Source organism: Genypterus blacodes, unplaced genomic scaffold (genome assembly GCF_046128005.1).
Source record: "Genypterus blacodes isolate CSIRO-AG114 ecotype Tasmania unplaced genomic scaffold, CSIRO-AGI_Gbla_v1 ptg000027l_1, whole genome shotgun sequence".
NCBI classification, from domain to species: Eukaryota; Metazoa; Chordata; class Actinopteri; order Ophidiiformes; family Ophidiidae; genus Genypterus; species Genypterus blacodes.
Genome location: NW_027466840.1, coordinates 1,254,892 through 1,280,808, shown reverse-complemented (window position 1 = coordinate 1,280,808; position 25,917 = coordinate 1,254,892). Strand labels below are relative to the sequence as shown.

Below are 25,917 nucleotides of genomic sequence, written 5' to 3'. Positions count from 1 at the left end.
CAGAAGGAGAAGTTGTGTAGTAACGTGAGGCATTAAAGAGACTGCAATGCCTTGCAACATAAAGAAACATTAACGAGCCTGCCTGCCAACCAGCTCTGTTAATGTGTGTGTGAGAGGGAGTGTGTGCGTGTGTGTGTGTGTGCGTGTGTGTTCTGTACAGTAGCATGGGGCAGACTGCAGTAAATACAGCGTGGAAGAGGCGGGGTGAAAACATCTAATCCAGTATTTCAGGTGCTGGAGCGAACACTGGCTGCTCACTACCGCCGCGCAGCAGCTCCTGCCACCAGCCAGCGCACCCCGCGGAAACCCGGATTAAGCTCCACGACAAGTGGGCAGGAACGACCGCTGCCCTCCGAACGTGGAGTTTTCTTTTGGAGAGAATTTCGATTTGGAACGGAACAAAGCGAGAGAAGTTTCAGCCACATTCTTCTTCTCTGGTTGTCGTTCTGCCCGTCACAACGTTTCCACTTTTCCCCACCACCAGCGTCTTGCTCCGGCTTGTTGTGTGTGTTCCTCCCCACCGAAACTCCACCAAAATAGCCCCGCTCGCGTGTGTCCACAGCGGAGACATTACTCCCACCGTGTCGCTGCCTTCCTCCGAGGTGAGTTACACGTGTTCGTAGTTTGTACTCAAGTAGTTACGGATACTTTCCTCGCCATTAGTGTTAGTGCTTAGCGCAAGGCGGAAATGTAGCTCCACCTGAAACTCAGGTAAGTCGGAAACCAGGTAGGCCTGCTTTGTTATCAAGCTTTGTTTGCCACTTTGTCAGCTCATGAAATAAATTGTGGTGAAATTTCGAAAGATTTACAACAGTTGTGTAGTCGTACGAAACCGCTTAGTCTTATTTCCTTTTAATTTAAGAAGACAATGCCGGACAGTCGCTTTGCTGCGGAGCTCTTTGTTGTTTCATCATTAAATATTAAAATGAGTAACGTAAAGCATTCGCAAGTGACGTAACACACTGTAAACGTTACTTTAAAGCTAGTATCTAATGAATCGGAGCTGTTAAATTGTGATTTTTAGGCGTAAAGCTCATGAAAGGTTACACGCACGCACGCACACACACACACACACACACCCACTCACTCGATTGTTATTGTGTCACCTTTACATAAACAAGCACAGCTACGTGTCAATCACCTCCTGGTATGATTTGGTCCTTGTTAATCCTTACTTGGGACTTTTTGACAAGGAGACCATCCTGATTTCTCTGACTATAATCAATTTTCAACGTAAGACCCCCATGTCAGCAGGCTTCACTGTTACAATCATTGCTACATAGGAGCTTCGGGGTCATGAGCTATTCCTCAATGCCCTGCAGACATCATGCTTGTGGAAAGTGTCCATCAGGATTAAGATGGTGAAGTAAATACAGAGGCATGCGGATGAACCGGTTCTCTTCATCTTTGTTTGCAGACATACTTTGCCATGGAAAGAGAGATAAGACAGCATTTACCTTTTCATATGATAATGTTTTTGCCCACTTTTTTAGTAATTTATGACAGCTACTGCCACCCAGACTCCTCACAGTCTGGAGTGTGATCAGAACATCTGAGCAGGCGTGTTTGCCACATCACATTTAGTTTTAGTGGAATAAATTTGCTTACAGAGTGTAACAATAAACATGACTCATACTGTAGGGTATGGTCAGCATGATGACACTTGATATTTAATGTCACGTTACTGGAAGTGAGGTGATATTTAGCAATCAGTCTGACGAATGGAGAGGGTGGTGTTGTATTCCGATCGTCCATTTCAGTGTCTAATCCTGGAATATGTACTTTTGTTGGTAGGAGTAATGCTGGAGTAATGCGCAGTGTAGGTGACCTGTTCATTTTCACAGGGTTGAACGCAGTGACCGCGTGCTGGAAAGCAGCGAGCCTTGTAGCAGGAAGCCCACACAGGAAATGACCGCTGCATTGTGGCCCAAAGGCTTAAACCACGTCTGCAGTCTGCAGGGAATTTAACTGCGAAGTTTCACTGTTGGTTTAGGGTTTTAGCATGCAGGGTCACATTTTATTGCTCCCTCTGTTAAAACCAGTGGCTGCTTATTGCAGAGCTTGTGAATAAATTGCGTGTGTGTGCCCACCCCCAGTGAGTAATATATACAGTCTGGCTCAAAAAAAGGAGGACTTACTGGCACTAAATCACAGAAAGTCTGACTTCGCCGTTGACAGTAGAGTAAAAATACTATATATACTTTATGTTAGACACTTAATATTGCATTTTAAATATGCAAAAATCCTGAATAAAGTAGAGGAGAAGCTGGGCTTGAGGGGTGTCAGTGGTAAGACCTATTATACAGAAGCCTTAAATTTACTCCTGCATTTGTCATATGAGTCAGACTTCTGAGACTTCTTATCCCAGGCCAGCTTTAGAACGGGGAAATATTCAGCAGCTGCCCACTTCTTCATTTTCACCATTTGTCGGTGATTCATTGTATATAGTGCTGGATATGTCAGCTGATTTGCATGAACACACAATCATTTGTTAGGCTGTAATCGCTTAGCTTTTTTTATTACTCCCATTTATTTTCCAGGTTCAGCAATTGAATGAGAAAACACCTGTTTCTAATCAAATGTATTTATTTTCAAAGCTTAAAACAGCTCATTTTGTTAGACAAGAAACATGGCAGTTTAATTTTGAATGCCACTATATAACCATGTTGTCAGCTGGCGAGTAAAGAAAATATGACAAAATATTTGGGCAATCATTGGAGCAGGGATTGCTGCTATCCGTCCTGTGTGCAGTGCCAGTAAGGAACGCCATCCTTCCACACAGAGACAAAGTTGAGGAGTAACAGGCAGGGACACTTCTGCAGGGACAGTCGTCACACTGGTGCGTTATGCGTCACAATTAGGGGAAAACGCACACCAGACCTTGTCGAATCAAAGGGGTTAAAGGTTATGACAAAAGCTGTCTGTATGTTAATCTTCCAATTCGGCTACAATTATACATTTGAGAAACATTGAATTAGTGTACTTCAATTCACCACAGATGGAGCAGCTGCAGGTGCTTTGCGTATGTCATACATCATATAAAGGAAATCAATCTAATCATTCTTAAAGAGGCTATCCGTCAACGGATCATCAGACTCCCTGTGCCTTCACACAGTTTGCAGCTTACCGACTCCCCTGGCTTGTCAAAGAAGCTGCTGATGCACAACACACCCTTTGGCTGATTGCTCTAACGTGCTAGCCTTAGCATTTTCACCGTGACTAGAGGAAGGGGAAAAAAGGTGTCGGTCCACCACTTCGTCTGACACGTCTGAGCAAGCCTTTGTTTACAGCGGAAGACTGGGCTTCCTCTACAATTCCCCTGAAACCCTGAAAAGCAAAATCACTCACTTGAGCCATTTACTTTGCCTTCCATTATACATCTGGCAAACATCCATTAATGCAGTGAGTGATGTTTGGAACTGTAAATTACTGTATACAATGCACACATTTTATTTTATTTTCCACATCTATCAGTGTAGTTCTTTGTACTTTTTGTTACACATTACATAAGGGGACAATAGTTTAAAGAAATGTCAGCAACTTGTTGCTTAATTTCCAGAGTTAGTAGTACCCTCTGCACTTTTAATTGTATTATTCAACAGGATTGTCTTGGAATGGCAAGGTATTCTGTATTCAATCAGTCTTGTCCATGTGGATCAATACACTCTAAACAAAGTCGTGCATTGAAATGGAAGGCCACCGGCTGGTGTCCTTGTTTAAACATTTAAAACCTGTTTTAGTAGATTTTCCACAATGCTGTTTCAAAAGCAAGGTAGAGGATATTTGCTGTCTCTACATTCATTTGAATATTAGGGTTCCGTTTTCATCTTTGACTTGGAGCTTTAATGAAACCAATACCTCAGACCAATGATTTTCCCGCCAACGTCAGCTTTGTACGGAGTGTGTATCATTACGGTTCTCCTGTAGCCCTGTGCTAGTTTCACCTCTCTACTTGTCTGTGTCTGAAATATGTGTGTCTCCTTGGCAGTCGCTTCCACTCATCATAAAAGAAAATGAAGTCGCACTGAAGTGAGTTGCTTTTAAATGAGGGTAAATGCAAAAACCCGAGGGCCTTGTTTAAATGAAACATTGTGTTATTGTCCTGATTAGAAACCCGACGAAACAATACTTTGCCCTGCAGCAAAGTGCATCGTGTTCTAAATGATGTCATTCGATTATCGTCTACAATGTAGACAATAATCCAATAAAACATGCCTGAGCTTACAGTTCTAGAGATGCTTAACTAGTGTTGGCAGCAGCTGGTTGAGTGGCATAGAAATGGTCCTACCCAGGCTTGTTGGAGGTCTGCGTGATAGTAGACCAACGACGCCAACCTTTGACAACGACGCGGCGCAAATGAGCTGCTAAATGTGATGCAACGTCGCTGTTTGCATATTCTGTGGTGTACATGTAGTCGCATGTTTCTCGCCTAATTTGTTTATGGTGATGGTGACCCCTGTCCTAGCAGGCTTTTAATCTGCTAGATTCTGGCCTATATCTGGATTTGGCAAACATTACACCTGTTGATGGTCTATCACAAGTATGACAAGTAGTACAAGTCTTTGGCTAATAGCTGTCTGCAAACATTATATAAAGTGAAAAACATCCCCATCTAGATCTACATACTCCAAAATGTTTGGATGTTCCTTGAAATGTCTTTTGATGAGTCATGCAGACTGTTGGTACATATGATGTCATGGATTAAGGTGAGCTGTACATGACTGCACAGTCCCCCCCCCCCGGTGCTTCCACTAATCTGAAAGCAGCAGGTCTTAAGAAATGTTGGGCTTAAGCGATCGCCTTGGAATGCTGTTGCTATGGAACCCACTCGCAAAGTCCAGGGGCAGAGATTTGTTCTAATAAAGTGGAATCATATAAGTGCGACGTGTCCACGTCTCCATTTTAGGTTGTGTCTTTAACTTGTGTCAAGGTTCCATTGTTCTAAATCGAGATCGATTGGGAATTCTTCAAATGCCAAAATGGAAATGTTGTCCAACTGGTTTTGGCTGAAACTTTGTCTGGTTCTGGAGTTTGTCACATGAGGAATGTTTCTTTGCTTGTGCAAACTAGGTCAGGAAAATAACTGTTCTCGTACTGAATAATGAAAGTTTACCTATTGACGTTGTTGTTTTAGTCGGTGTATATTAGTCACAAGGTGATTGATCACATGATTCCTTGTGTGTTTTGGTTGCTGGAAGTGCTTCTGCTATTCTATGCATTCAGTTTTGTCCCAGCACAGCAATTTTGTTATTTAAAATGGCACGAAGCAGTAGCTCATCATTCATATTAAACACATTAGAAGCCATAGACTGTGACTGCATGTTCCTCTTGAGGCATTCAGGAACATAATAACATACACACGGGTTCTACTGCCTTAGTCGGCACAAACGCACTCATTCATCAAACCTCTCAAAGCGTCCTGGGTCCTGTGCAGCTTTCTTAGGTAGACAATGCACATTCACTGTAGATTCTGCTGAGGTTTCCACCGCAATGTTGTCTTGGGCTGCATAGACTCTATGCTGCATCTTCAGTTGTTTGTTATGATGTCCTGCTGCTGTTGTCACGTTTTCAAAAAGGGCAGCGTCAGTCCTCTGTTGTAGCTGCAGCGAGTGAAAGAATGACTCTATGCCTGGCAGACAGACAATATGAGGCACAAAAACAACAAAAAGCAATGTTTCAACACTTTCTTTTCACAAGTGGTTGGATTGTTGTTGTGTTTTTCTCACATTTCATCCCTAATGTACATTTATTCAGTATAAGCTTGAGCTCAGTGATTGACATATTTACCCAATGGGTGTTTCTAATTCAACGTTATTCGTTTTGTGCCATGAACTGTTATGACCTCCGGTGTTTTGAAAATGGGCATGTGTCTGTCTGAGTGCTCGTGTGCAACTTCAGCTGTTGACACGCCTCCAGTGCAAAGGCTGTTTGTCAAAGTTAATGTATAAACTTTGTTGACATGTCTATCCTGGCAGCGGGCCTCTGAACGCTCTGTTACTAAAGAATCATTACGTTCATTCATTCTGCATAAGAATTGGGTCAATCTTGTCCAGTGAATGGCGCTAACAAGTATTTCTGAAAGATAACTTTTCATGTTATGTTCTCTGGACTATTGCGGTTCCAACATGTCAAGGTTTTACATAATGTCATTTGTCCTCCGGTAACGTCTCTCTCTTTTTCCTCCAGCTGAACCTAAGAGCACCCGGAGAGAGACAGTCACTATGTGGGAATCTTGGCAAGGGATGACCGACTGCAGCTGAACACCCTGAGAGGATCGGGACTTTGGGTTCACCCTGGGTCCACCGTCCCCTCTGAACCCACTGTGGAGCTTTGTTCAGGACTGTCCAGCACTCGAGTATGGCCGAGGCGTTTTTCTCCATCATCAAAATGCATCTTATCAGAACAGTGAACATCAAAGACTGCCCCAAACGGAGACTTATATTGTAATTTTCCTTTCATTGTGTTCCGTCGCCGGTTTGTTTTATTTGAGAGACGTCTTGGAAGCAAACAGGCTGAAGTGACCTTTCACTCGGGCCGCAGAAATGGACTAGATGCCCATGTGTAGCAGGACAGTTGCTGCTGCAGCCGGTGGAATAACATAGACCCCAGACTGTGAGGAAGTTAACCCCTCCAAGGGCTGCGGGGTCGTATCCCAGCACAAAGAACCCCCGTCCCGTGTGACCGTCCCCCGTCCACTATCCGATGGCATGGGTCAAGTTCTTCAGGAAGCCGGGGGGCAATCTTGGAAAAACGTACCAGCCGGGGAGCATGCTGTCGCTCGCCCCCACAAAGGGCTTGTTGAACGAGCCGGGCCAGAACAGCTGCTTCCTCAACAGTGCCGTGCAGGTGAGTGTGTCCCGCGGTGACCCGTGCTTCATTGTGCTTCGTGTTGAAATGAGCTGCCGTTGAGGGATGCGTGATAAGGAGATTGTTGTTGGCCTCCCCTAAGAAAAATGCACAGTATTATACTGTCTGATGTCTGACCGTTATCATTTGTTACGTTTCCAAAGCTTAGTCACGCTCTAGGCTCTAGATTAGTCCAGGCTTCCCATCAACTTACTTGAAGGTTGCTCGTGACGAACATCAGCCCAGTGAGTTAGTTCATCACGGCGGTCGGCCCACAGTGAGGCCACATGCAGGAGGGCTGTGACTCAGAGGGTGAGACTCGGGATGAGCTGCTCGGAGATGACGATGACCCTCGGCTTCGTCATCTTGGTGGAGACAGTTCCTCCTCCGGTCTGGTCACCCCACTTGACGTTTGAGATCATTAGTTCAGAGCTGTACAAACAAAAGATCCCAAAACGTTATCTACAGTACCAGTTAGGCCAAGTTTTGTGTTTAGACTCACTGCGCTTTCAGTTATAGCTTCAATTGTAAAGATATTGGTGCTGGTTGCCGTGGTTTCATCATGGTGTAAACAAAACTAACATACATTTAACCTGCAGTGGTCAATTTGCTCTTAACAAACTCTCAGCTGTTGTCAGGTTAAATTGATCTCCTCATGCAGTGTGTTTGTTCTGTTTACAACCAGCCAAAGATGATTTCTTTAAAAAATCTTTCTCCATCACTCTCTTGTATTATTTAGTTAACATGCTGAATATATATGTAATGCAAGATTGTAATTAAAGTAGATTAAAGTGAATGATCATGTGGATTTTAGTTTTTGCTTTGTTTTTTGGCCCTAAGGCTATTGCCCTAATCCATCAGTCTCTTGATCGCTTGTTTAGGTGCTGTGGCAGCTGGACATCTTCAGGCGGAGCTTGAGGCAGCTGCCCGGACACTTCTGTCTCGGAGAAGCTTGCATCTTCTGCGCGCTGAAGGTAAGGCGGCGAACACAGAACACCGACGTGGCGACCGTTGGGGTCATGCAGTGACAGCAATGTCTTCTGATAAACCCAAATGCGTGATAATCTATGTCCAAACAATTTGTCCTCTCCGTCAGGGCATTTTCTCCCAGTTCCAGCACAGTCGGGAGCGTGCGCTGCCCTCTGACAACCTGCGTCACGCCTTGGCAGAGACCTTTAAGGACGAGCAGCGCTTCCAGCTGGGCTTCATGGACGACGCCGCAGAGTGCTTTGTAAGTTCCTGTGGCAACCAGGCAAACCCTAGGTGTGTGTGTGTGTGTGTGTGTGTGTGTGTGTGTGTGTGTGTGTGTGTGTGTGTGTGTGTGTGTGTGTGTGTGTGTGTGTGTGTGTGTGTGTGTGTGTGTGTGTGTGTGTGTGTGTGTGTGTGTGTGTGTGTGTGTGTGTGTGTGTGTGTGTGTGTGTGTGTGTGTGTGTGTGTGTGTGTGTGTGTGTGTGTGAGCGCTCGCTCGCTCGCATTCCCCTGACACACAGGGTAAAGCACTGCTACAAACTGTCTGGCGAGGTCACTGAAAGAGCCTCTGTTCCCCTCCCAACAACCCCCTGCCACTTTGCCACTAAATATCCTCCTGACAGGTTATGTAAGCACCAGTGTGCTCCCGTATTATGCAGCATCAGTTTGTGCTTTATAGTTGATTTCGTAGGGCCTTTATCATTCTTACAAATATCAGTTCTAGCTTTTGTGCTCCTTTTGGCAGAACAAACAGTGTTTGGCCAAAACTCCTTTCGCCCCCAAGTGCAGTGTAATATTTTATAGTTGCGTTTTTTTGTACTTTGTTCTCTGCTTCTGTTTTATTTTGACTCCAGCCATTACGAATAAGAAGGAATACTGCAGCATTTACTCTTTTTTTTTTTTTTTTTTTTTTTTTTTTTTTTTTTTTTCCTTTCAACCATCAAGTTTAATGGGTTCATTTTCCCCTCACTATTTGTATCATTCTGTTTAGTTGCCTAACAACTGCACAACCAGTGGTGTAGATTTGGTGCTTTTGTTTTCTCGCAGCCTTTGAAGCTTGAACTTTTTCCAATCCCGGTTGAAACGCACATATACTGTATGTCCATGCCAAAGTTGCCATCTTTAATTAGCCAATCTTAATGCTTAATCCCACGCAGATCTTTGCCCTGGAGCATTTACCATATAATGCATTGGCGGCGGCGGCGGCGGTATGCCAGGGCCGAATTTACGGGAAGAGTTTGCCTGTGTCAGATTAACTGCCTGTGAAGTTGCACCTGTGACCTTTCGCAGGTCTACATGCAGCCTTAATATTTTATGAACTCTCCGACACTGTTGTTCTCTGGCTTTGGCTACAATTGGCAAATGTCAAACATTTTCTCCTGCACTTCATGAACCTCATCTGTCTTCCTGCTCCCAGGAGAACATACTGGAGCGGATCCACCTGCACATTGTGCCTGAGCAGACGGACATCTGCACCTCAAAGTCCTGCATCACACACCAGAAGTTTGCCATGACTCTGTATGAGCAGGTCAGTCGTGGGTCACAAAGTTTTAATCTGGACATTAAGTTACATCTGTGAATGATTGAAATAACTTTATTGACTTTATTATAGTCATATTATAGTTACTACAGCGTTCCACCTCACACAGGAATACACAACAAGAACTGTTCACATGCTAGTCGGTGTATGGATTAAGCAGCATCCGCACACACACACACACACACACACACACACACACGCATACAGACGCATACAGACAGGTACATGAATCACTGTCTTAGACGGTGGCAATCCAATCCGTCATGTTTTGATCCTGGGTTGCCCCGCTAGAATAGGGAGGGTGTTTCTGGTCAGCTTCCTCACAGTAGCAGCAGTGCAAGATAAATCACAGTTGTGTGTACGTACACATAAATTCCAGCACCACCCGCCCCCAGCGCCCTGCTACGTGTCTCCCACTCTGATTTGCATTCCCCAAACAAGTTTTATGTTCTTATTTTGTAAGAGATGGCACAGAGCACAGCGATTGGTCGGATAGAGGTTTGACTACGTCAGCGTTTGGTCATATCCAAAGTCAATTCAGAGGCTTCTATTTTTCTGATGATCTCTGCTCCCGCCAGTTGCGAAATGGCACGCCGAGCTGATAATTAGTCCCTGGCAGTGGTTCAATTTGCCCAATTTACACCTTTTGTGACCTTTTTGCATTCGTCACTCTCACTGCCAGTCTCCGTCTTCCCCCTGCAGTGTGTGTGCCGTAGCTGCGGGGCGTCCTCCGACCCCCTGCCGTTTACAGAGCTGGTGCATTACGTGTCCACCACAGCACTCTGGTAAGACACGGGCAGAGTGGAATTCTTCTTCGCCCTCATCATCATTTGTCCTCCTCCTTTCTGCTTTTTCTTTAAAACTCTGCAAAGTTTCTCTGCACATTTTGCAACACAGCCGTAACTTTACTCCTTTTTGCTGACATCACACACTCTGGTTTCCTGCCTCAACATGCTCTAATCTCCATTGTCTCAGTTTGTTTGTCCACCTTCCTCATTGCTTTTTTCCTTCCTATGGCTGCTGACAAAGTGTCTCTCTCTCCTCTCGTCTCTCTGTCCCTCTCCGTGTGTCTGTCGGTCTTTTCGCTCTTAGCCAGCAGATGCTTCAGCACAGAGATGAGACATTCGGGGAGCTGTTGCAAGCAGCAAGCACCGTCGGGGACCTCCGGAACTGTCCAGTAAGTAACGTTTGACCTGTGTTTTAACATTGAGGCAAACATTTACGTGGCCGGCGAAATCTACAGATCTGTTGTTGAATTTTCTTGGCTCATGACTTTCGAAGAACATTTAGCATATTTGTTTTGTTTTGCATCTGGGTAATAAAAAAGCCATTGTCCTTTTTTCAATTGTCTTCCCTTTCTAGAGCAACTGTGGCCAGAGGATTAAGATCCGACGGGTCCTCATGAACTCCCCAGAGATCGTTACCATCGGCTTCGTCTGGGACTCTGACCAGTCGGACCTCACCGAAGACGTCATCCGCTCACTGGGGCCTCATCTCAACATGTCCGGGGTGAGCATGTTTATGTGGGCTAAAAGTATTGCTGACCATTTATTGGGCATTTCCTATTTTACAGCCAAGGGGTTTAATGTCTTTAAAAGCACTAAAGAGGGCCATGCGTTCATATTTCGGGGCAGCAACGTGGGGGATCAGAAACTTTTCAAGCCTGACTCGGTACAATTGGAATTTACTTTTCAAAGCTGCTGGTTCTTTCTGTCACTCTCGGTTTCTTTTGGCGCGACTGAACATGTGGAAAAGAAAGTGAGGATTTGCTTCTCTCTGAGTCGAGACGGTTGCATAAGCAGACGACTTCCCGTGCCCAGTCGGCCCACTCCGCTGATCAAAATGCCCCCCCCGCCCCCGCGCGTGCGTCAACATGTGGGCTCACTGGACGTCACCGAGGCAGGGAAACAAAAGCTGTTTCAGATTTGTTGTAGTGTTTGAATCTGCACATGGTTGATCACAAGAACATGTGGGCATGTGTTAGAAACATGGGCGTAATCACAGTACGGTGTTTGTGTGGTTTCAATTTGTGTGAAGCTTGTTTTAGCCAACTGCTTTGTATTGCCAACTGCCATAGAGAAACCATATCTGCACCAGGAGCTGACGGTGTTTAAATGGTCGCTATAAATTTTGACACATGACGTGCAGAACGGTCCACAGCAGATCTTCCACCAGGCACAAAAAAAAAAAAAAAATCAATCAGCGCAGTTCAGGCCCCGGATGAGTTCATGCGCTCAGCACGTTGCATAACATCTCCACTGAAGTGTTGGGACGGCTCACTTGACAGCTTCATCTGTGCGAGCTTTGAAAGCGTTCCATCAGAGGAATTTGTCTGCCTGCCTCCCTCCCTCCCTCCCTCCCACTTAGTGGACCACAAAGCCCTAGATTCATGAGGGAACATTTCACGTAACTTTATTGGGTGTTAAAGGAAGTCCCTCCACCGCATTGCTTTGAAACGGGAGGGAGAGAGAGGGGGAGAGAGAGAGAAAGGGAGAGGGGGAAAGAGAGAGTAAGGCAGGGAGAAACAAGTCACTGGTTCACAATGTCTGTCCCTGTTTGCCTGACTGTATTTTTGTGACTGTATTTCACTTTATTTTCCCTTCTTTCTCTATCTGACGCAGATACTTACCACAATATTTGTAGCATTGTGTACCCGATATAAAGTGTACCGCTACGACAGCTCTGATTTAAACCGGCCCTTAGTCTCACTTGATTGTCAAATCAATGCCGGTTGATTCCCTCAGAGCTTAATCCATAAACAGATGGAGTAACTGATTCCACTAGCTGTCAACATCGCTCACTTTCCTGCCCACTTACTGGTGTAGCTTTGGCACAGATGAATAATTGGTGATGTGTGTGTCTGTGTGCCTGCAGCTCTTCTACAGAGTGACAGATGAACACGCCAAAAAGGGAGAACTGCTGCTGGTGGGGATGATCTGCTACTCCAGCCGCCACTACTGTGCCTTCGCCTTTCACACCAAGTCTTCTAAATGGGTCTTCTTCGACGACGCCACGGTGAAAGAGGTGAGTAAGAGCACCAAATTAATTAAAGCGAACGGTTGGTCAGCGGGTTTTGTGAGATTTGCAGTGTTGCCTCTCTGTCTGGCACATGGGGAGGATACTGCTGCGTCAGGGAGAAACATCTTGCAAAGATGGACACGTTTTCTGTTTTTTTCCCGCAACAGTGTCCATTAATTCTCTGTTCTCGCGCAGCTTGGTCATCCGCCCGTTGCCATATCCCAGAGTAGCTGTTTGCAATCTGTTAACGCCGTCACCAAGTGTCTTTATCGCCCAATAAGAGCCGCATTGATCGGCCTCCCTGACCCTGAGGGTTGATGAGTCGGTTTGAGCCCTCTCTCTCTCCCACAGACACTTTCCACTGCAACTGTGTCAGCATAAAGTCCTGTAGTGTAGTGTATATTCTTCTAAATTTGCACACCTGTGAGCACGAGTTTCATCCCGCATCCTCACCATTGTTTTCCTGTGAGACTGTGGTGCAGCGGCTGGCGGGCTTACGGAGGAGCTGCAGGCCACGGCAACTGCCAGCTCCATATTTTAGATCAAAACTATTCGACATAGCTGCGAATCCCCAAGTCCCAGTCCCTCGCCGAGCCCCCTCGTGCACCCTGACGTTTTCAAGCGCACTAAAACAAGAATAACAAAATATGGTCACCCGTCTGTGTACTGTAGATGCATCTGCCCAACTCCCTTTGCTCCCTATCCTTCCCTTCTGCTCCCCCTTAATCTGCTTAATTCAGGAGCATGTTGGCATCTGTCACACTGCAGCCTCGCCTTTTGTGGCAAGACGTGCACCTTTCACAGCTCGGCTAATGTGATTGCGCACGACTTGGCTTCGCCGCGATCCGAGACGAATCGGGGAACCGCTCAGAAGTTCAACTTTTGCGGCAAAGTACTTTCAGTCTCAGATTTGCGCACAGTTGACCTGCCGCGTCTTCATGTTCTTCCATAGATTGGATCCAGGTGGAAAGATGTGGTCACCAAGTGTATCAAAGGTCACTTCCAGCCTCTCCTCTTGTTTTACTCCAACCCTGACGGAAGTGCCGTCGCTGCAGATGATTCCCCTCGACCCAACAGCAGCCAGTCACACTACAAGACCTCGGTTAATGGGGAAGCACAAGGTATGAAATAGATCTAATTTCTTTGACATAATGATGTAAGATTAAGTCATAAACCTCATCTTCCTTTGAGATTTGCTTTCCTTAATCATTTCTGAGCCTCACAAGCTTCGTTTTTTTATCATTTCACCTCTGCATCCATTATCCATGACCTCATTCTTCAGCGACCTCCCTGGTCATGGCGTGAAATGTGCCCATGCCATAAAATTGAAACATCTTTTAAATAAGACGCTGAGCAATGACAGGGTTTCCATGGTCCTTTCAATTAAACTAATGTCCCTGGCAGAGAGGTGTGCAGCTCCCTCTCTCACTCTTTCTAGTTAGTTATATGGGAAGGGTGCAGGGTGTGGTCGAAGCTGGAAGAAGCCGCGGTCTTGCGTAAAGCCAGATGTGATGGTTTCGGTCTGGTGTTTGAACTAGAAATGGCGTTCCTTGGATCGCACGCCACACTCCGAATTTGGCTTGGGGAATAATATTTGGCTGTGGAATTCCACTCGCTTGTCTTCTTTTCAACTGCTTGCCTCTGCACACCAAGTACGAGACTAGAAGAACACGTAATTTCATTTTTGAGTGGGAAAGAACGCAGTGTTTTCACTTGGGATGAAATGAGATACAGGTTGTTTCAGCTGTGTGCAAATACCTTTCATCTACTGCAAAATAACAAGTCCCTTCTGGCGACAACATGTGGTACAAGTGGCTGCTCCTTCAGATCCAGACCAACATCTTATGGATAAGCCAATACGGGCTTGGCGTGCTGTCTCGGTCACTGCTGTGTCAACAATTCCTCCAGCAAGTCAACTTTAAATAAAGGATGACGGTTTTTTATCTCCTCCTTCGCTGACACTCAGGTTTCGAGTCTCCTGTTTCGTCGCCCAAGAAGCTGGACCTCACCCGGGAGAATCTGAACTCGCTCTTGGGCCAAGGCTCGTTCAAACACAAGCCCACTTCGACCTTAAGCCGTGGCAGCGCGCAAACCAGCGGTGGACGCGGACCAGGTATGGAATGCACAAGGAGAAGCGAAGGGGCTGACTATGGTGAAAAAGCATTTGGATACAGATTGGAGAGGTTGCTTCTCCAAAGACCTTTATCATGGTGGGAACATCCTATCGCACCAGGCCTTCACTCTGGATCTGATTTAAGACTGCAATGCAAATCTCTTTTAACCGAAACACCTAATAGGACATAATTTCAGACACACTGCCAAGAGGGAAAGGTCACAGTCTAACCTTGAAAGTGTGTAATATCTAAATATTTTGGGGCATAGCAACCAGAGTAAGAAATAATTAAATATCTTCCCTGTCATACTAAATCTGGCCTTTTTCGTCAGGCACAAGGGCTCATGGGCCGCCGTGAAAAGAGAAGCCAGACAGAGCTGCCACTTCTGCACATACTCAAGGACAGAACTTGGAAGGGAAGGGAAGCAGAGATTTGTTAAGATAACTAAATGGTGGAACAGGAAAGAAGTGAGGAGAGAAGCCAAATAAAACAAGGCCAAACAAAGCTGAGGAAGAGGGAATAAAGCCCTTTCAAAAGCCGAGGGAGGACTTTCATCTTATTTGACGTTGCTTCACGGGGTGGTGGAGGTTCCATATGTCCTTTGCGATCGTCACGTGTGCTTATCTGTACTTTAAAGCTTGTTCGGTGCAGGGAGGGAACGTAACAGCGCCGCATAGTTTATCATATTATCATTGTGCTGGGAGGTGAATATCTCCGTTGTGGTACTTCTGCATGGCCACGTTTCCGCCTCACTGCCTCTCCCCTTGTGTGTGTGTAGCAGAAAATGTTGCATGTACATCAGCACATCGATGCGCTGTTAAGTTCATCCCCATCTACACACTCAACTGCTCAAAGCCTTATGGGAATTGGGACTTATAGGCAGATAGCATATAGTGACTACTGTTATCTGCCTTTAGATCAAGAGGACTTTACTTTAAGACTAGCTGTGTTAAATGTCTTATGCATTTAATTCTCTTTTGTCTCTTTAGTGAAAATGGGCACAAGTGATCCCAGAAGTCGCCTCAGGGACCTTTCCAAAGAAGTGGCTCACAGAGCGGGAGAGTTACGGGGGATGCATCCAGCTCGAAGGGAGCCCGAGAGGAGCGCTCACAGGAGGCTGGAGTCATGCCACAGAGGTCGGTGCAGATAAACAACGCGGTTCCATCTCAGCGGACCAATTAATAGCACGCAATCCCAACACATGAACGGTCCACATGAGCACGACGAGGCTTTATTAAAGAAAACGCAAGCCATTTCATTCCACCAGCGCTTATGTAACCGCCGGTTTGGGAGCAACGTGTCAGGAAGGGGATTAAGTGCTGATGTCTGTCGAAGCCTGACTCCAGCCCACCCTCTCACTCTCAGAGCCATGGCTTCCCCTTTCACTCATCTACATCAACATTCACAAACCAAACAGGTCAAATTCTGTTTTCAAAACGACTCAGTCAGTGGGTGAATGTAATTAAACTCATAAATGGAGAGAAAGCTTTTTGGCCTTCAACATTCCTCTCCTCTTACATGATCAGTGGATGATGGTTCTCTGCAGCAGGCTCACCGCTCCGATGCTTTACTACGGCTTTAGTGCATCGTTGCATTCACTTAAGTGTGAGGTGATAAGGAACAAGGCACTAAAACGCTCCCCAAAATCCTGTGTAAGCACCGGGTACACATAACGTTATGATTGAATGCAGGAGACTAAAGGACTCAAGAATCATTTTCTGTGATGAATTGCAAGACCGAAGGTGATACTGGTAATCCGTAGTAGTGATATAAATGTACCACAGCACAGTTTATGCCTAGACTGGCAGTTCTGCAAGTTTTTTTTACACATTTTAAACCAGGTAAATCCTTAGAAACGTTTCCATCCACTTCAATTTCAGGGTTGAGCCCAGGTTGTTTCAAAATGGACTCGGACTGAATTTCTTTATACATGCCAGCAAATGATCCCTGTTAGCTACAGAAACCCTTGCAAATGCTTTGATTTCACAACACACAACTGAAAAGGTTAGACAACAAATTCTGAAGCAGTGTTCGCATCTCGAGAGTAAACTTCATACTTATACAATCTGATCCCTATAAGAACCTTTTAAATGATATTGTCTCTGATCTGGAACATAGTGTGGCGCATAAATGAAGGAGTGTGTGACCCCCTATAGCTGCACATGAGTGAACCAGCTTCCTGGAAGGATGTCTGGACGTATATGCTGCCGGTGACCTCGCAGTAGCACGTACATATCCGCAGCATGCTGTTATGTTCGTTTGTGCATTAGAAAAATATCACACACAACATCAAAGTCCTCCGTGTGTGTGTGTGTGTGTGTGTGTGTGTGTGTGTGTGTGTGTGTGTGTGTGTGTGTGTGTGTGTGTGTGTGTGTGTGTGTGTGTGTGTGTGTGTGTGTGTGTGTGTGTGTGTGTGTGTGTGTGTGTGTGTGTGTGTGTGTGTGTGTGTGTGTGTGTGTGTGTGTGTGTGTGTGTGTGTGTGTGTGTGTGTGTGTGTGTGTGTGCGCTCCTGTTGTTCATAATTTACACACCCTTGTCGTCTGAAAGACATCACAGCAGTAAATGTCAGTAAGCCTCTCGTCATCTAGCCCATCTTTTCACTTTCAGCCCAACCTGCTGTGTTGTTGGTGACAGTGGAAGACCTTTTGGTCTCGGACACATGACTCACAGCACTGTCACAGCAGCAGGGAAGACAGGGTCATATCAGATGCTGTGTAAAATAGATTTCTGCCTGCCCTGGGTTGTTAATTGTTTAAATGTCCCCCTTTCAAACCTAAATCAATGACAAGGAGCATCTATACATTCAGATCACATTGTCATTTAAGCTCTCATGAATCTTTTCCCTAAACACAGATCCACGTCAAGACAGGACCTACTCTCGCTCGGCATCCCCTCCAGAGAATGGCTTCAAGCAATACCTGGACACTCGACTCTACAGCAGCCAAGGAAAAGGTCCCACTCGGACCGAGCGAACGCCTCTGCACACCGGCCGGTCCTCCCATGACCCTCCTCGCTCTCACTCCAGGGTCCAAGTGACTCCCTCCGGGCCCGGTAGTAACAGCGGCCATCACAGCCCTAATGGATACGATACCGACAGCAGCCAGGAGTCACGAGAGCGTTCCGGAAGCGGAGGGAGCAGCCGTAGCAGGCCTAGTCGTCCGTGGAAACCCATGCGGGAAGCGCTGAACGTGGACAGTGTTGTAAGCCGCCTCGGCAGTAAACTGCCAAGTCAGGAGCGAAGACACCCCAGCCCGAGGAGAAGGCCGAACAGTCAGTCGCCGACTCGCGAACGAGAGCGCGACAGAGATTTTACGTGGGGAGGCAGGGAGGAGCGCAAACCCAAGAGCCTCATGACCATCTATGAGGACGAGCAGAGGCACGAAACCCGCAGCAGCCGCAGCTCGTTGGACTCTGATAGCCGGGGAGGCTACAGTGACAGGGAAAGATCAAAGGGCATCGCGCCTAAATTCCGCAACGACAACTGGAAAATCCAGCGGACGGAATCCGGATATGAAAGCAGCGACAGGTTAAGCAACGGCTCCACCAATCCTGACTCTCCTGGGGTCGACAACCTTCCTTACAAGGATCTGAGGTCCATACCTGAGCTGCAGCTGACAAGGTAACACAGTTTGGTTGCATCATTTTGCTTAATCTCCATTATTCTCTCAGTTTAGGTAGAGTGGATCCTGACACTGTGTTGTATATTACAGAAGGCTTTCATACCGCACTAATGGCTCGCTTGTCTCAGTGGCTTGCTCGTCTCAGTGGCTTTCGCTGAGTGACATCATTAGCTCCGTAATTGCGCTTGTCAAAATGCTGCTTTGTCATCCGCCGTGCCAAGTCTCGGAGGTGCTGCCATTTTCTAAATAATTAATCATTACAAACAAACAGTTCTAAGAATAGCAGAACCAATTTAGCATAAACGCACATAAGGCAGATCCTCAAGGCTTATTGTGCTGGGTTGTCATTTATTGGCTTAGCAGTGCGGGTCTTGTTTAGGAATAATGATCCACCGCCTGACAACTCCTCTATTCAGAGGGAGAGAGCCAGCAGACTTTCTCTCCAAGCCCCCTGGCGCATTATGCAGGTCTACTGTAGCTCCTGACACTGGGTTTGAAAAGAGGCGCTCCATTATTAATTTTTCAACATGCAAGTTGAAGTTCTGCAACTGGATTTGATGCTGAAGTGTAAATTAAAAGCAGCAGTTTTTTTTTTATGGTGAGCACATTCTTTTTAGTTAAAAAAGAAATATGATCTGCTTGTTGTCCTCACAATAAATGAATGATTTTTGTCTTTTAGGGATCATTTCCCCCCCAAAACAAGTGACGACTTCGGTCACTCCACATACTACACTGGTGAGTATTTTACTGTCACTGATGATAGAGATTACACAATTAGATACAAATCTAAATGTATTACACAGGAACACACAGGTAGGTAATAATAATATACAAAACGGGCCACAAATGGAATAATCAGTCTTATAAAAAGGTTTGTAATGACATTATAGACACTTCCTCTCCTTAATAGAGTTGTGGTGTGTGTGTTATAAACGGGTCTGAAACATTAGATTGTACTCTATTTCCTTGATTTATTGTTCAATCCAAGTGTTAAGGTCGCACCTTGATTGAAGGGATATTGTGAGGAAATATATACGTGCTCCGTTTCCTCAATGACCGGCCTGTGTTTCCTGATGTGAAGCTTATGTTGTACCACACAGAAACATGCAGTTGGCGGGCTTAAAGGAAAACGCGAGCCAAATATAGTCTCAGTGGTGTCAGGCTGAAGAACGGCGATATAAAACCTGTGTCGAATTCATCTGAAAAAAGCTTTTGGTGTAAAATGAAAGTTGTTATAGTGGTTTATTTTTATCTTCCAGACAGGGCAGAGCGAGATTACAAGACATGAATAGTAGGGGGGTGTTGTGGTTGGATTGTTTCCCTTATTTATCACCGTGGAATTTAAGTTATCAGCAAACCAATATTTTGAAGAAGGCCTCATTGTTCCCAAAGCCTGCATACGTAGAGTTAATTCTAAAAGAGAGGGTGTGGAAAATGCCACGCCAGGCCTGTGAGAAGGTGCTATCCAAACATGTGGTGGATTAAAATCTGTTTTCTGGTGCCGGTGGCAAAAGCCAAAGTTTTGTTTTCAAATTCCTTTTTGCCCCAAACTGAAGAGAAAGGATTTTTTTCCCCCCTGCAGCTTTGAAGCCTATTTTTTTCTCCTGCTATTTTAAAAACAGCTTAATATTCTTACACTGGAACCGCTGTCTGTAAATCGAATCGAGAAGCTGCAGCAACTGTGTCTGAAGTCTGCTGAGGGCTAGGCGGTGGCGTCTAGGAACGAGCCACAGTTCCACACGAGGTCGACAGATTCCAACTGTCTAATAAAATCAAGAGTCCATACTGGTGTCAGAGGGCAGTTTATGAGTCGGACACCTCAGACTTGGTCCTCGTCTCTTCTAGAATCGCAGAACGAAAGAGGAGATCACTTCACAGCCCCTCTTGGTCGCCTGAACCGCAACCTGTTTGTCCTTGTTGAGGAAAATCTCATCGAGTTGAACGGTGGCGGCGGCGAGATGTAAATCGTCTGCAAACCTCCCGCCTGTAATGGCATTAAAGGTTGCAGCTGCCGGGAGATGGGTGGGAATTCCTGACACTTGTACCCCCGCCGCAGTATCTAGACTGTAAATCAAGCCTTTTCCCAGTTTACCCTGATTGGCTGTGGTTTATTATAATGTGCTTGATGCTTTCTTCCAAGTTACATGTACGAGTTCTGGATGCATTGTTACTAAGATTATATTGAAATGTTTTGACATCCTTACAGTATAATCCCTCTTTATGGTCATTATCCAATTATGAGTACTTTGCTGTATCAATCTGTAGGATCCTTAAGCAATGTACTTAAGAATGGTTACAATAGGTGTTAGGCTCATTTGATACAGTTAAGTGTATCATAAGGGTTTGCACAATGGAAGACTGGTTGTACATTCTTGCTGTGTTGTCAGGTCAACAAAACTACAAAGGCCAAGATTGTACACTCGCTATTTCACCAAAATCCCCTTGTTAGGTTTGTTGTCTCGGTCTGTAAAAACACACTGCCCCTTTAATCGGAGGGCTTCACACAGCCACAGTTGATCTGAGTGCATATCAGTGATGTCAGTTCTACCAGAAAGCAATAGAGCCAAACTGTGATTTACATCTCCAGAGACGGTTTAGTGTTTAAGAGTGCAACATACAATATACAAACACAACATCACCCAGCGCTATCCGTCTATCTGCTTATGAGATGACTTCACTCGCCAGCTTGACTTGTCAGTAGAGTTTTATTGTACACTTCACTCCACTCAGTGCAGTGTGGAGGATACAGTGAACGACACCGAGCCACACTCCAAACCGTGTCATCGCTCTACATGGACAGTTTCCCAGGCAAGTGCAGCAGCGGGCCATGTAAACAGCAGGATACCTTTGAGTACATCTGCTTATCTGGCGCTTGCAACTTCACCACGGCAAATTTCAACTCCTGCGTTCTGAACCTGGAGTCTTGAAACTTGGATGTACCTTGTTCTGTTTTTATTACTGTCAATAAATAAGCTTTTGCTTTCAGAAACAAGATGCTATCAACTCAACACGGCAATCCCCTCCTCCCGTTTGTCCCGGGGCGTGTAAATTGCCCGCCATTTGTTTTTTTTGAGGCCGTTTTAATTCTAGTTGCTTGTCAACATTGCAGCACGGACTTAGTGGCTTAAAAATGCAATAGAGTCGGTGAGGGGATCTGGAGGTCGGAGTCTGACCCACCGCGTAATTGCGTGCCAGCACAAAGGATTTAGCCGCTAATGCTTTGAGAGCGCCGCGGAAAAAAAGAGGGTATGCTGACACATCACAGATGGTCCTCAGCTACTCACTCTCTCCATCAGCTGCTGTCTGTCTGTCTCGGGCCGTGTAAATCACACCCACGCTGCTAACTTTCAAAGCTGCGCAGAGTTCATTCCGTGTTCTAAACGATTTCATTAGCTCAGTTAGCTCAAAGCAAAACGGGAGCACGGGTATGAAACCAAATTCCCTTTTGAGGGGGGCCTCATTCTTTGGCTGGATCAGACAGTGTGGTACATTAGGGGCCTGAGGGCACTCGGCCAGACTAGCTGCTTTGATACTTCCTCTCCAAGCACCAGGCGAAGGCCCTCACCGTGACCCCTGTTAGATAACATGCCTGTGCTGGGAGAGAAACGTTGAGAAATGAAGCCCTCCCTAAATCGACATGACAGCTGTTACCTAATTGTTCTCGAGCGTCTGGCTGTGATGACTATTTGTAAGGAAATCAGTCTGGTGTGAAATATGCTCACATGACCGTCCTTGTTGTTGTCTAGGTGAGCACGGAGGGAAATCCCCAGATCTGCAAGATGAAAAGGTCAACTCTGGTGCACCCATACGAAGGTAAAACCGCTCCTACAAGAACAAGGTATCATTTCTGTATGAATTGGCATGTGTAGGTCCAATATTGTTTTTGTGTTATTACAGAAAAAGAGCTTTCCGATACACTCCAGGTGTCCTAGAGAGGATTAATGGCGTGGACAGTGAGCGGGAGGAGAATGTGGACAGCAGCCCAGTGAGTCCAGAACCTCCTTACTTAACAAAGACCAGCAGCTCCGAGTGGAACAGCTCAGACGATCTCGCTGGACCCTTCTTTGATCAAGAACAGACGAGCAACCTCGCCCACTCGGACGCCTTTCTGCACAACCACCGCCCGCCTTTACCCCCCAAACCCTACAGCAGCAGTCTCACCGACCTCTCCGGCATCCCCGCCCACCCGCCTGAGGTGCCGCCCCGGCTCAGTCCCACACACAAACCCAGAAACGGCTCGTCCACGATATCGCACACCATCCTCCGCAGGTGGATCGAGACACCTGCCGAGCACAGGCTTTCGTCCGACGCCAGCTCTAAATCGGGGTCGTCGGACCAGGACAGGAACGACCTGTCAGCCAGCGAGAGCGAGGAGAGGTTCCCAAGTCCCAAACCCAGCTACAATGACAGAATAGACTCCCCTGTGGCGGAAATGGTTCTTCCCACCACTTATTTTTCCGTGGATAACTGTATGACAGACACCTATCGGGCTAAATACCACAAGAAGCCGGAGCAAACGTCATCGGGGGAAAGTGACGTGGAAGGGAAGGGCCTCCCTGTGACAGAGGTGAAGCTGCCAGAGCCCTCCAGGAGCAAAGCTGAGTCAGGTAATCCAAAGTACACCAAATGATTACACAAACAGACTTTGCATTAGTTTGCATAACAGAGGGATAATTGAGTTTGTTTCTTTTCTTTTCCAGGTCATTCTACGAGCAAGACGTTTGCGAAGTGGAACCCAGTCACTCCAAAAGGACTCGACGAACACGGATTCCTCTGATTTACACCAAAAGCATCGATGGGACGTTGGTTAATCCAATTATTGTGGATGCCCGAAAAAGGAGTTATTATGCACTTTGACTGCTCCACAATCCAAATCCTTTTGTAACCGGGATGTGTATTCCCTCATATCGTTGTCTTAATGGAAAAGTGGACATGACTCTCGACGCCAAAGAGAATGGCTCCGAGTCATGGTTAAAGAATGGCTTCACAGAGTATTGACGGCTCTTCAGCAGCGTTTTTCAGCGACGCGATGCCAAGAAACAAGTTCTGAATTTGCACACCAGAAAGCATCAGAAGAGAAACAAAGACACACCCCAAATATTTTTCCAGCCATCATGTTTGGAATATGAAAGGGTTGGGTAATCAAAGAATGTGTGAGCAAAAAAGCCTATTTTCACCTAAATCTTACCTTCGGTCGGGACTTTGAAGTGCTCATTCAAACGTTGCAGTGTTATAAAGGTGTCGGCCCAAATTCTAAACTATTAGACAGGATTCATCGGGAAATGTTAGCATATGTTTTTTTAGATTTCAGAGACTATTTCTTCATATTGGACATAGTTTTGCCACTATTTGGATCCTAAGGGTCCTCTAATATAACCAGGGACGCCCACATAGGTGCTCCACTGATGACACCTCTTCTCAGGACTGCGTGAGTGTGTACAGACGCTCCGTTGACACCCTGTCGGAGCTATAAGGTGAAGGGCAAAAAACTGTATGTTTATTGAAAGAAGTATCTGGCGCATTTGCTCGCAGCGCCCCACTACCTCCTTAAACGCTCACCTACACACACCACCTTCCCCCTTCCTGTGTGTTGTATGTCTTTGCACTTTATTTGCAGTTTTATTTTGAGTATTTTCTCTTCACACTCCTCACAGTTGTAACGCCTTCCACAAAGTTTCGCTTCATGCCCTGAGCCCAAATCTGGCAACTTGCCTGTCCTGTTTCTTTACTATTAAGCCTGACGGAGGCATATTGAGGCTTTCTTTCTTTTTTTTTAAAAGCAGGTTACGATTTTACATAACTCCAGCCCTATGGTATAGTGAAGACAATATAAACGGCGTAAATCTTCTGTAGTGCAAAAAGTTTAGTTTTTGTTTACTCCTCTGGAAATAAACTGACAGCACAGTGCCTTCGTATTTTTCTATGTCAAATTTGAAGAGGAGCCATGAATTTGTACAGTTGTGTAATTTCTGATATGTTTTGTAACATTTGATTTCATTTTTATTGATTAACAGTTTGTTAAATAAAAGCATTTTATTTAACCATATCATCGTTGCCAGTTGTGCTCTGTACCAACACATGAAGCAATGGGAATAGAAAGGTGGTGTTGTGCTGCCATCTGCTGTCAGTCTTTTGTAATGCAGCTAATATGCAATTTCTTGCAATGTCCACAGACCAGATTCATATAGATGCCATAATTTTGGGTTAAAATTAAGTCCTGATCTTCTCACTTGTATACACTTGTATGTCTTGAAGGAATAAACCAAAAAGCCGTTATGCAGCCTATGACCATACAAAACAGCCATCTACTTTCTACAGCAACACTATTAATATGCAACACTGGGTGGGCTATGATACAAGTTATCTTTCAAGCTCAACAAATACACTGTGTGTGCTTAAGTGGTTTATATTTGCATTAGTTCATTCATGTTTTCAAGGATTTGTGTCTGCAGATGTTACTTCCTTCATCCTGTAGAGGGGAGTAGAGGACTATGAAACTAAAGTGAAGCCCTCAGCATGTTGCAATGAGAGGGAATGAAGTGTAATTTGGGCTATCATCGAATGCCTTTTTTCTTATCTCCTCTATGCAAATACAGACAAACTCCCTGTAGATATCCATTTTTTCCCCTTCTTTGCATATGCTGGAAAGAACTTACTTTTGCTTTCCTGCAACTTTCTCCACATCTGCAGAGTTAATGTGTTTGGTAACTTGCTATGCTTTCCTGAAGCGTTTCACACAAGTGAAAAGTCAAAATATAAGAACAAATTTAAAGCAGTATTTCTCTTCGGTGCAGTATTTTCATTTGTTGAGATGATGACCTCAACGTGTCTTCAGCGGTAACAGCAAAGGTCATGATTTACAACAGGGAGAGGCCAAAAGGCAGAATTAAAAACTGATAAGAAACCAGATAAGTGACATTACAGAGGAGTTTTGTCCTATTTCAAATGATTTGTTACCACGTGTAAGAAGACAAAAGTAGAGTTCACTGGAGGAAGACAAGTGGAGATGGGAACCAACGTGATGCATTCACAGAATCTTAATGCACCACAATTCCGTACTCTTCTCCGCATTGCACGGTACGTCTATTACAGTTTCGTTGTGCTTAAATCTCAGCTGTCGTCTGGTGTGTGTGATTTGGTGTGTGTGTATGTGTGTGTTTTCAACCCCATCCGTCAGAGTGGGACTCCTGTCAGTGTGTGCTCCTCCTCAGCAGCTGCCGTGCTTCATTAGGGGCCATCAGCTGAGCTCAGTGCTCCACTGTCAAGAGTTAGACTTGTGTTTTCTCACTTCTTCTCCCATTGCTCTTTCTCTCTCTCTCTCTCTCACACACACACACTTGCTCACACCCTTCATCCTCTTGTGCTTTCTCCCTCTGTCAGTGGACATGAATCACTTTAGCTAGATTTCCCCCTTTGTCACGCCTTTTCCAAATACTTTCAGAAATATTAATATGTCTTATCAATATTTCATCAATCTATCCCCCCTTGAGATAGAATAACCATAAATCATTGTATTACATAATCCACTGGCCATTTAACCTACTTTTTTCCTTTGCTTCCTTCAAAATAAAATGGGTTTTCTCTGCTGTACATTGTATTATTACTTTAAATGCAGTATTTGGTCTTTCTTAGTGATAAAGTTATCACGAGTTTACTCCTTTTAAACCACCTGAATGCGGATTTTTATCCTCTTAAGTGAAATGTGATATTACAAGCAGATAAAATTTACAAAATATATTAATTAATTTTATTTATTTATTTATTTATTATGATAGTGATATTTGGTATTCTGTGTTCTCTTGGGGAAATT

General features: G+C 45.3%; 1 protein-coding gene across 2 annotated transcripts; it reads left to right on the top strand.

Annotated features, from left to right (window-relative positions):
- The first annotated feature begins 260 nt into the window (after positions 1 to 260).
- Positions 261 to 24,153, top strand: usp53a (ubiquitin specific peptidase 53a). 2 transcript variants are annotated; one of them, XM_076143749.1, is made up of 17 exons: positions 261 to 602; positions 6,187 to 6,846; positions 7,728 to 7,820; positions 7,943 to 8,077; positions 9,233 to 9,343; positions 10,058 to 10,140; positions 10,448 to 10,532; positions 10,718 to 10,864; positions 12,230 to 12,379; positions 13,326 to 13,494; positions 14,340 to 14,486; positions 15,477 to 15,623; positions 17,341 to 18,106; positions 18,787 to 18,842; positions 21,854 to 21,920; positions 22,005 to 22,714; positions 22,808 to 24,153. In XM_076143749.1, the coding sequence occupies exons 2-17, from the start codon at positions 6,703 to 6,705 to the stop codon at positions 22,882 to 22,884; spliced, it is 3,087 nt and encodes a 1,028-aa protein (XP_075999864.1). In that variant the 5' UTR covers positions 261 to 602; positions 6,187 to 6,702; the 3' UTR covers positions 22,885 to 24,153. The 2 variants fall into 2 exon arrangements, with proteins under 2 accessions (XP_075999864.1, XP_075999865.1); XM_076143750.1 differs by lacking the exon at positions 14,340 to 14,486.
- Positions 24,154 to 25,917: the final 1,764 nt, after the last annotated feature.

Bases quoted from the DNA above. Each gene is read 5' to 3' on its own strand.
- usp53a (XM_076143749.1), top strand. From the start codon at position 6,703: ATGGCATGGGTCAAGTTCTTCAGGAAGCCGGGGGGCAATCTTGGAAAA. The intron at 10,865-12,229 runs GTGAGCATGTTT...GTGTGCCTGCAG, and splicing joins CTCATCTCAACATGTCCGGG to CTCTTCTACAGAGTGACAGA. The intron at 22,715-22,807 runs GTAATCCAAAGT...TTTCTTTTCCAG, and splicing joins CAGGAGCAAAGCTGAGTCAG to GTCATTCTACGAGCAAGACG.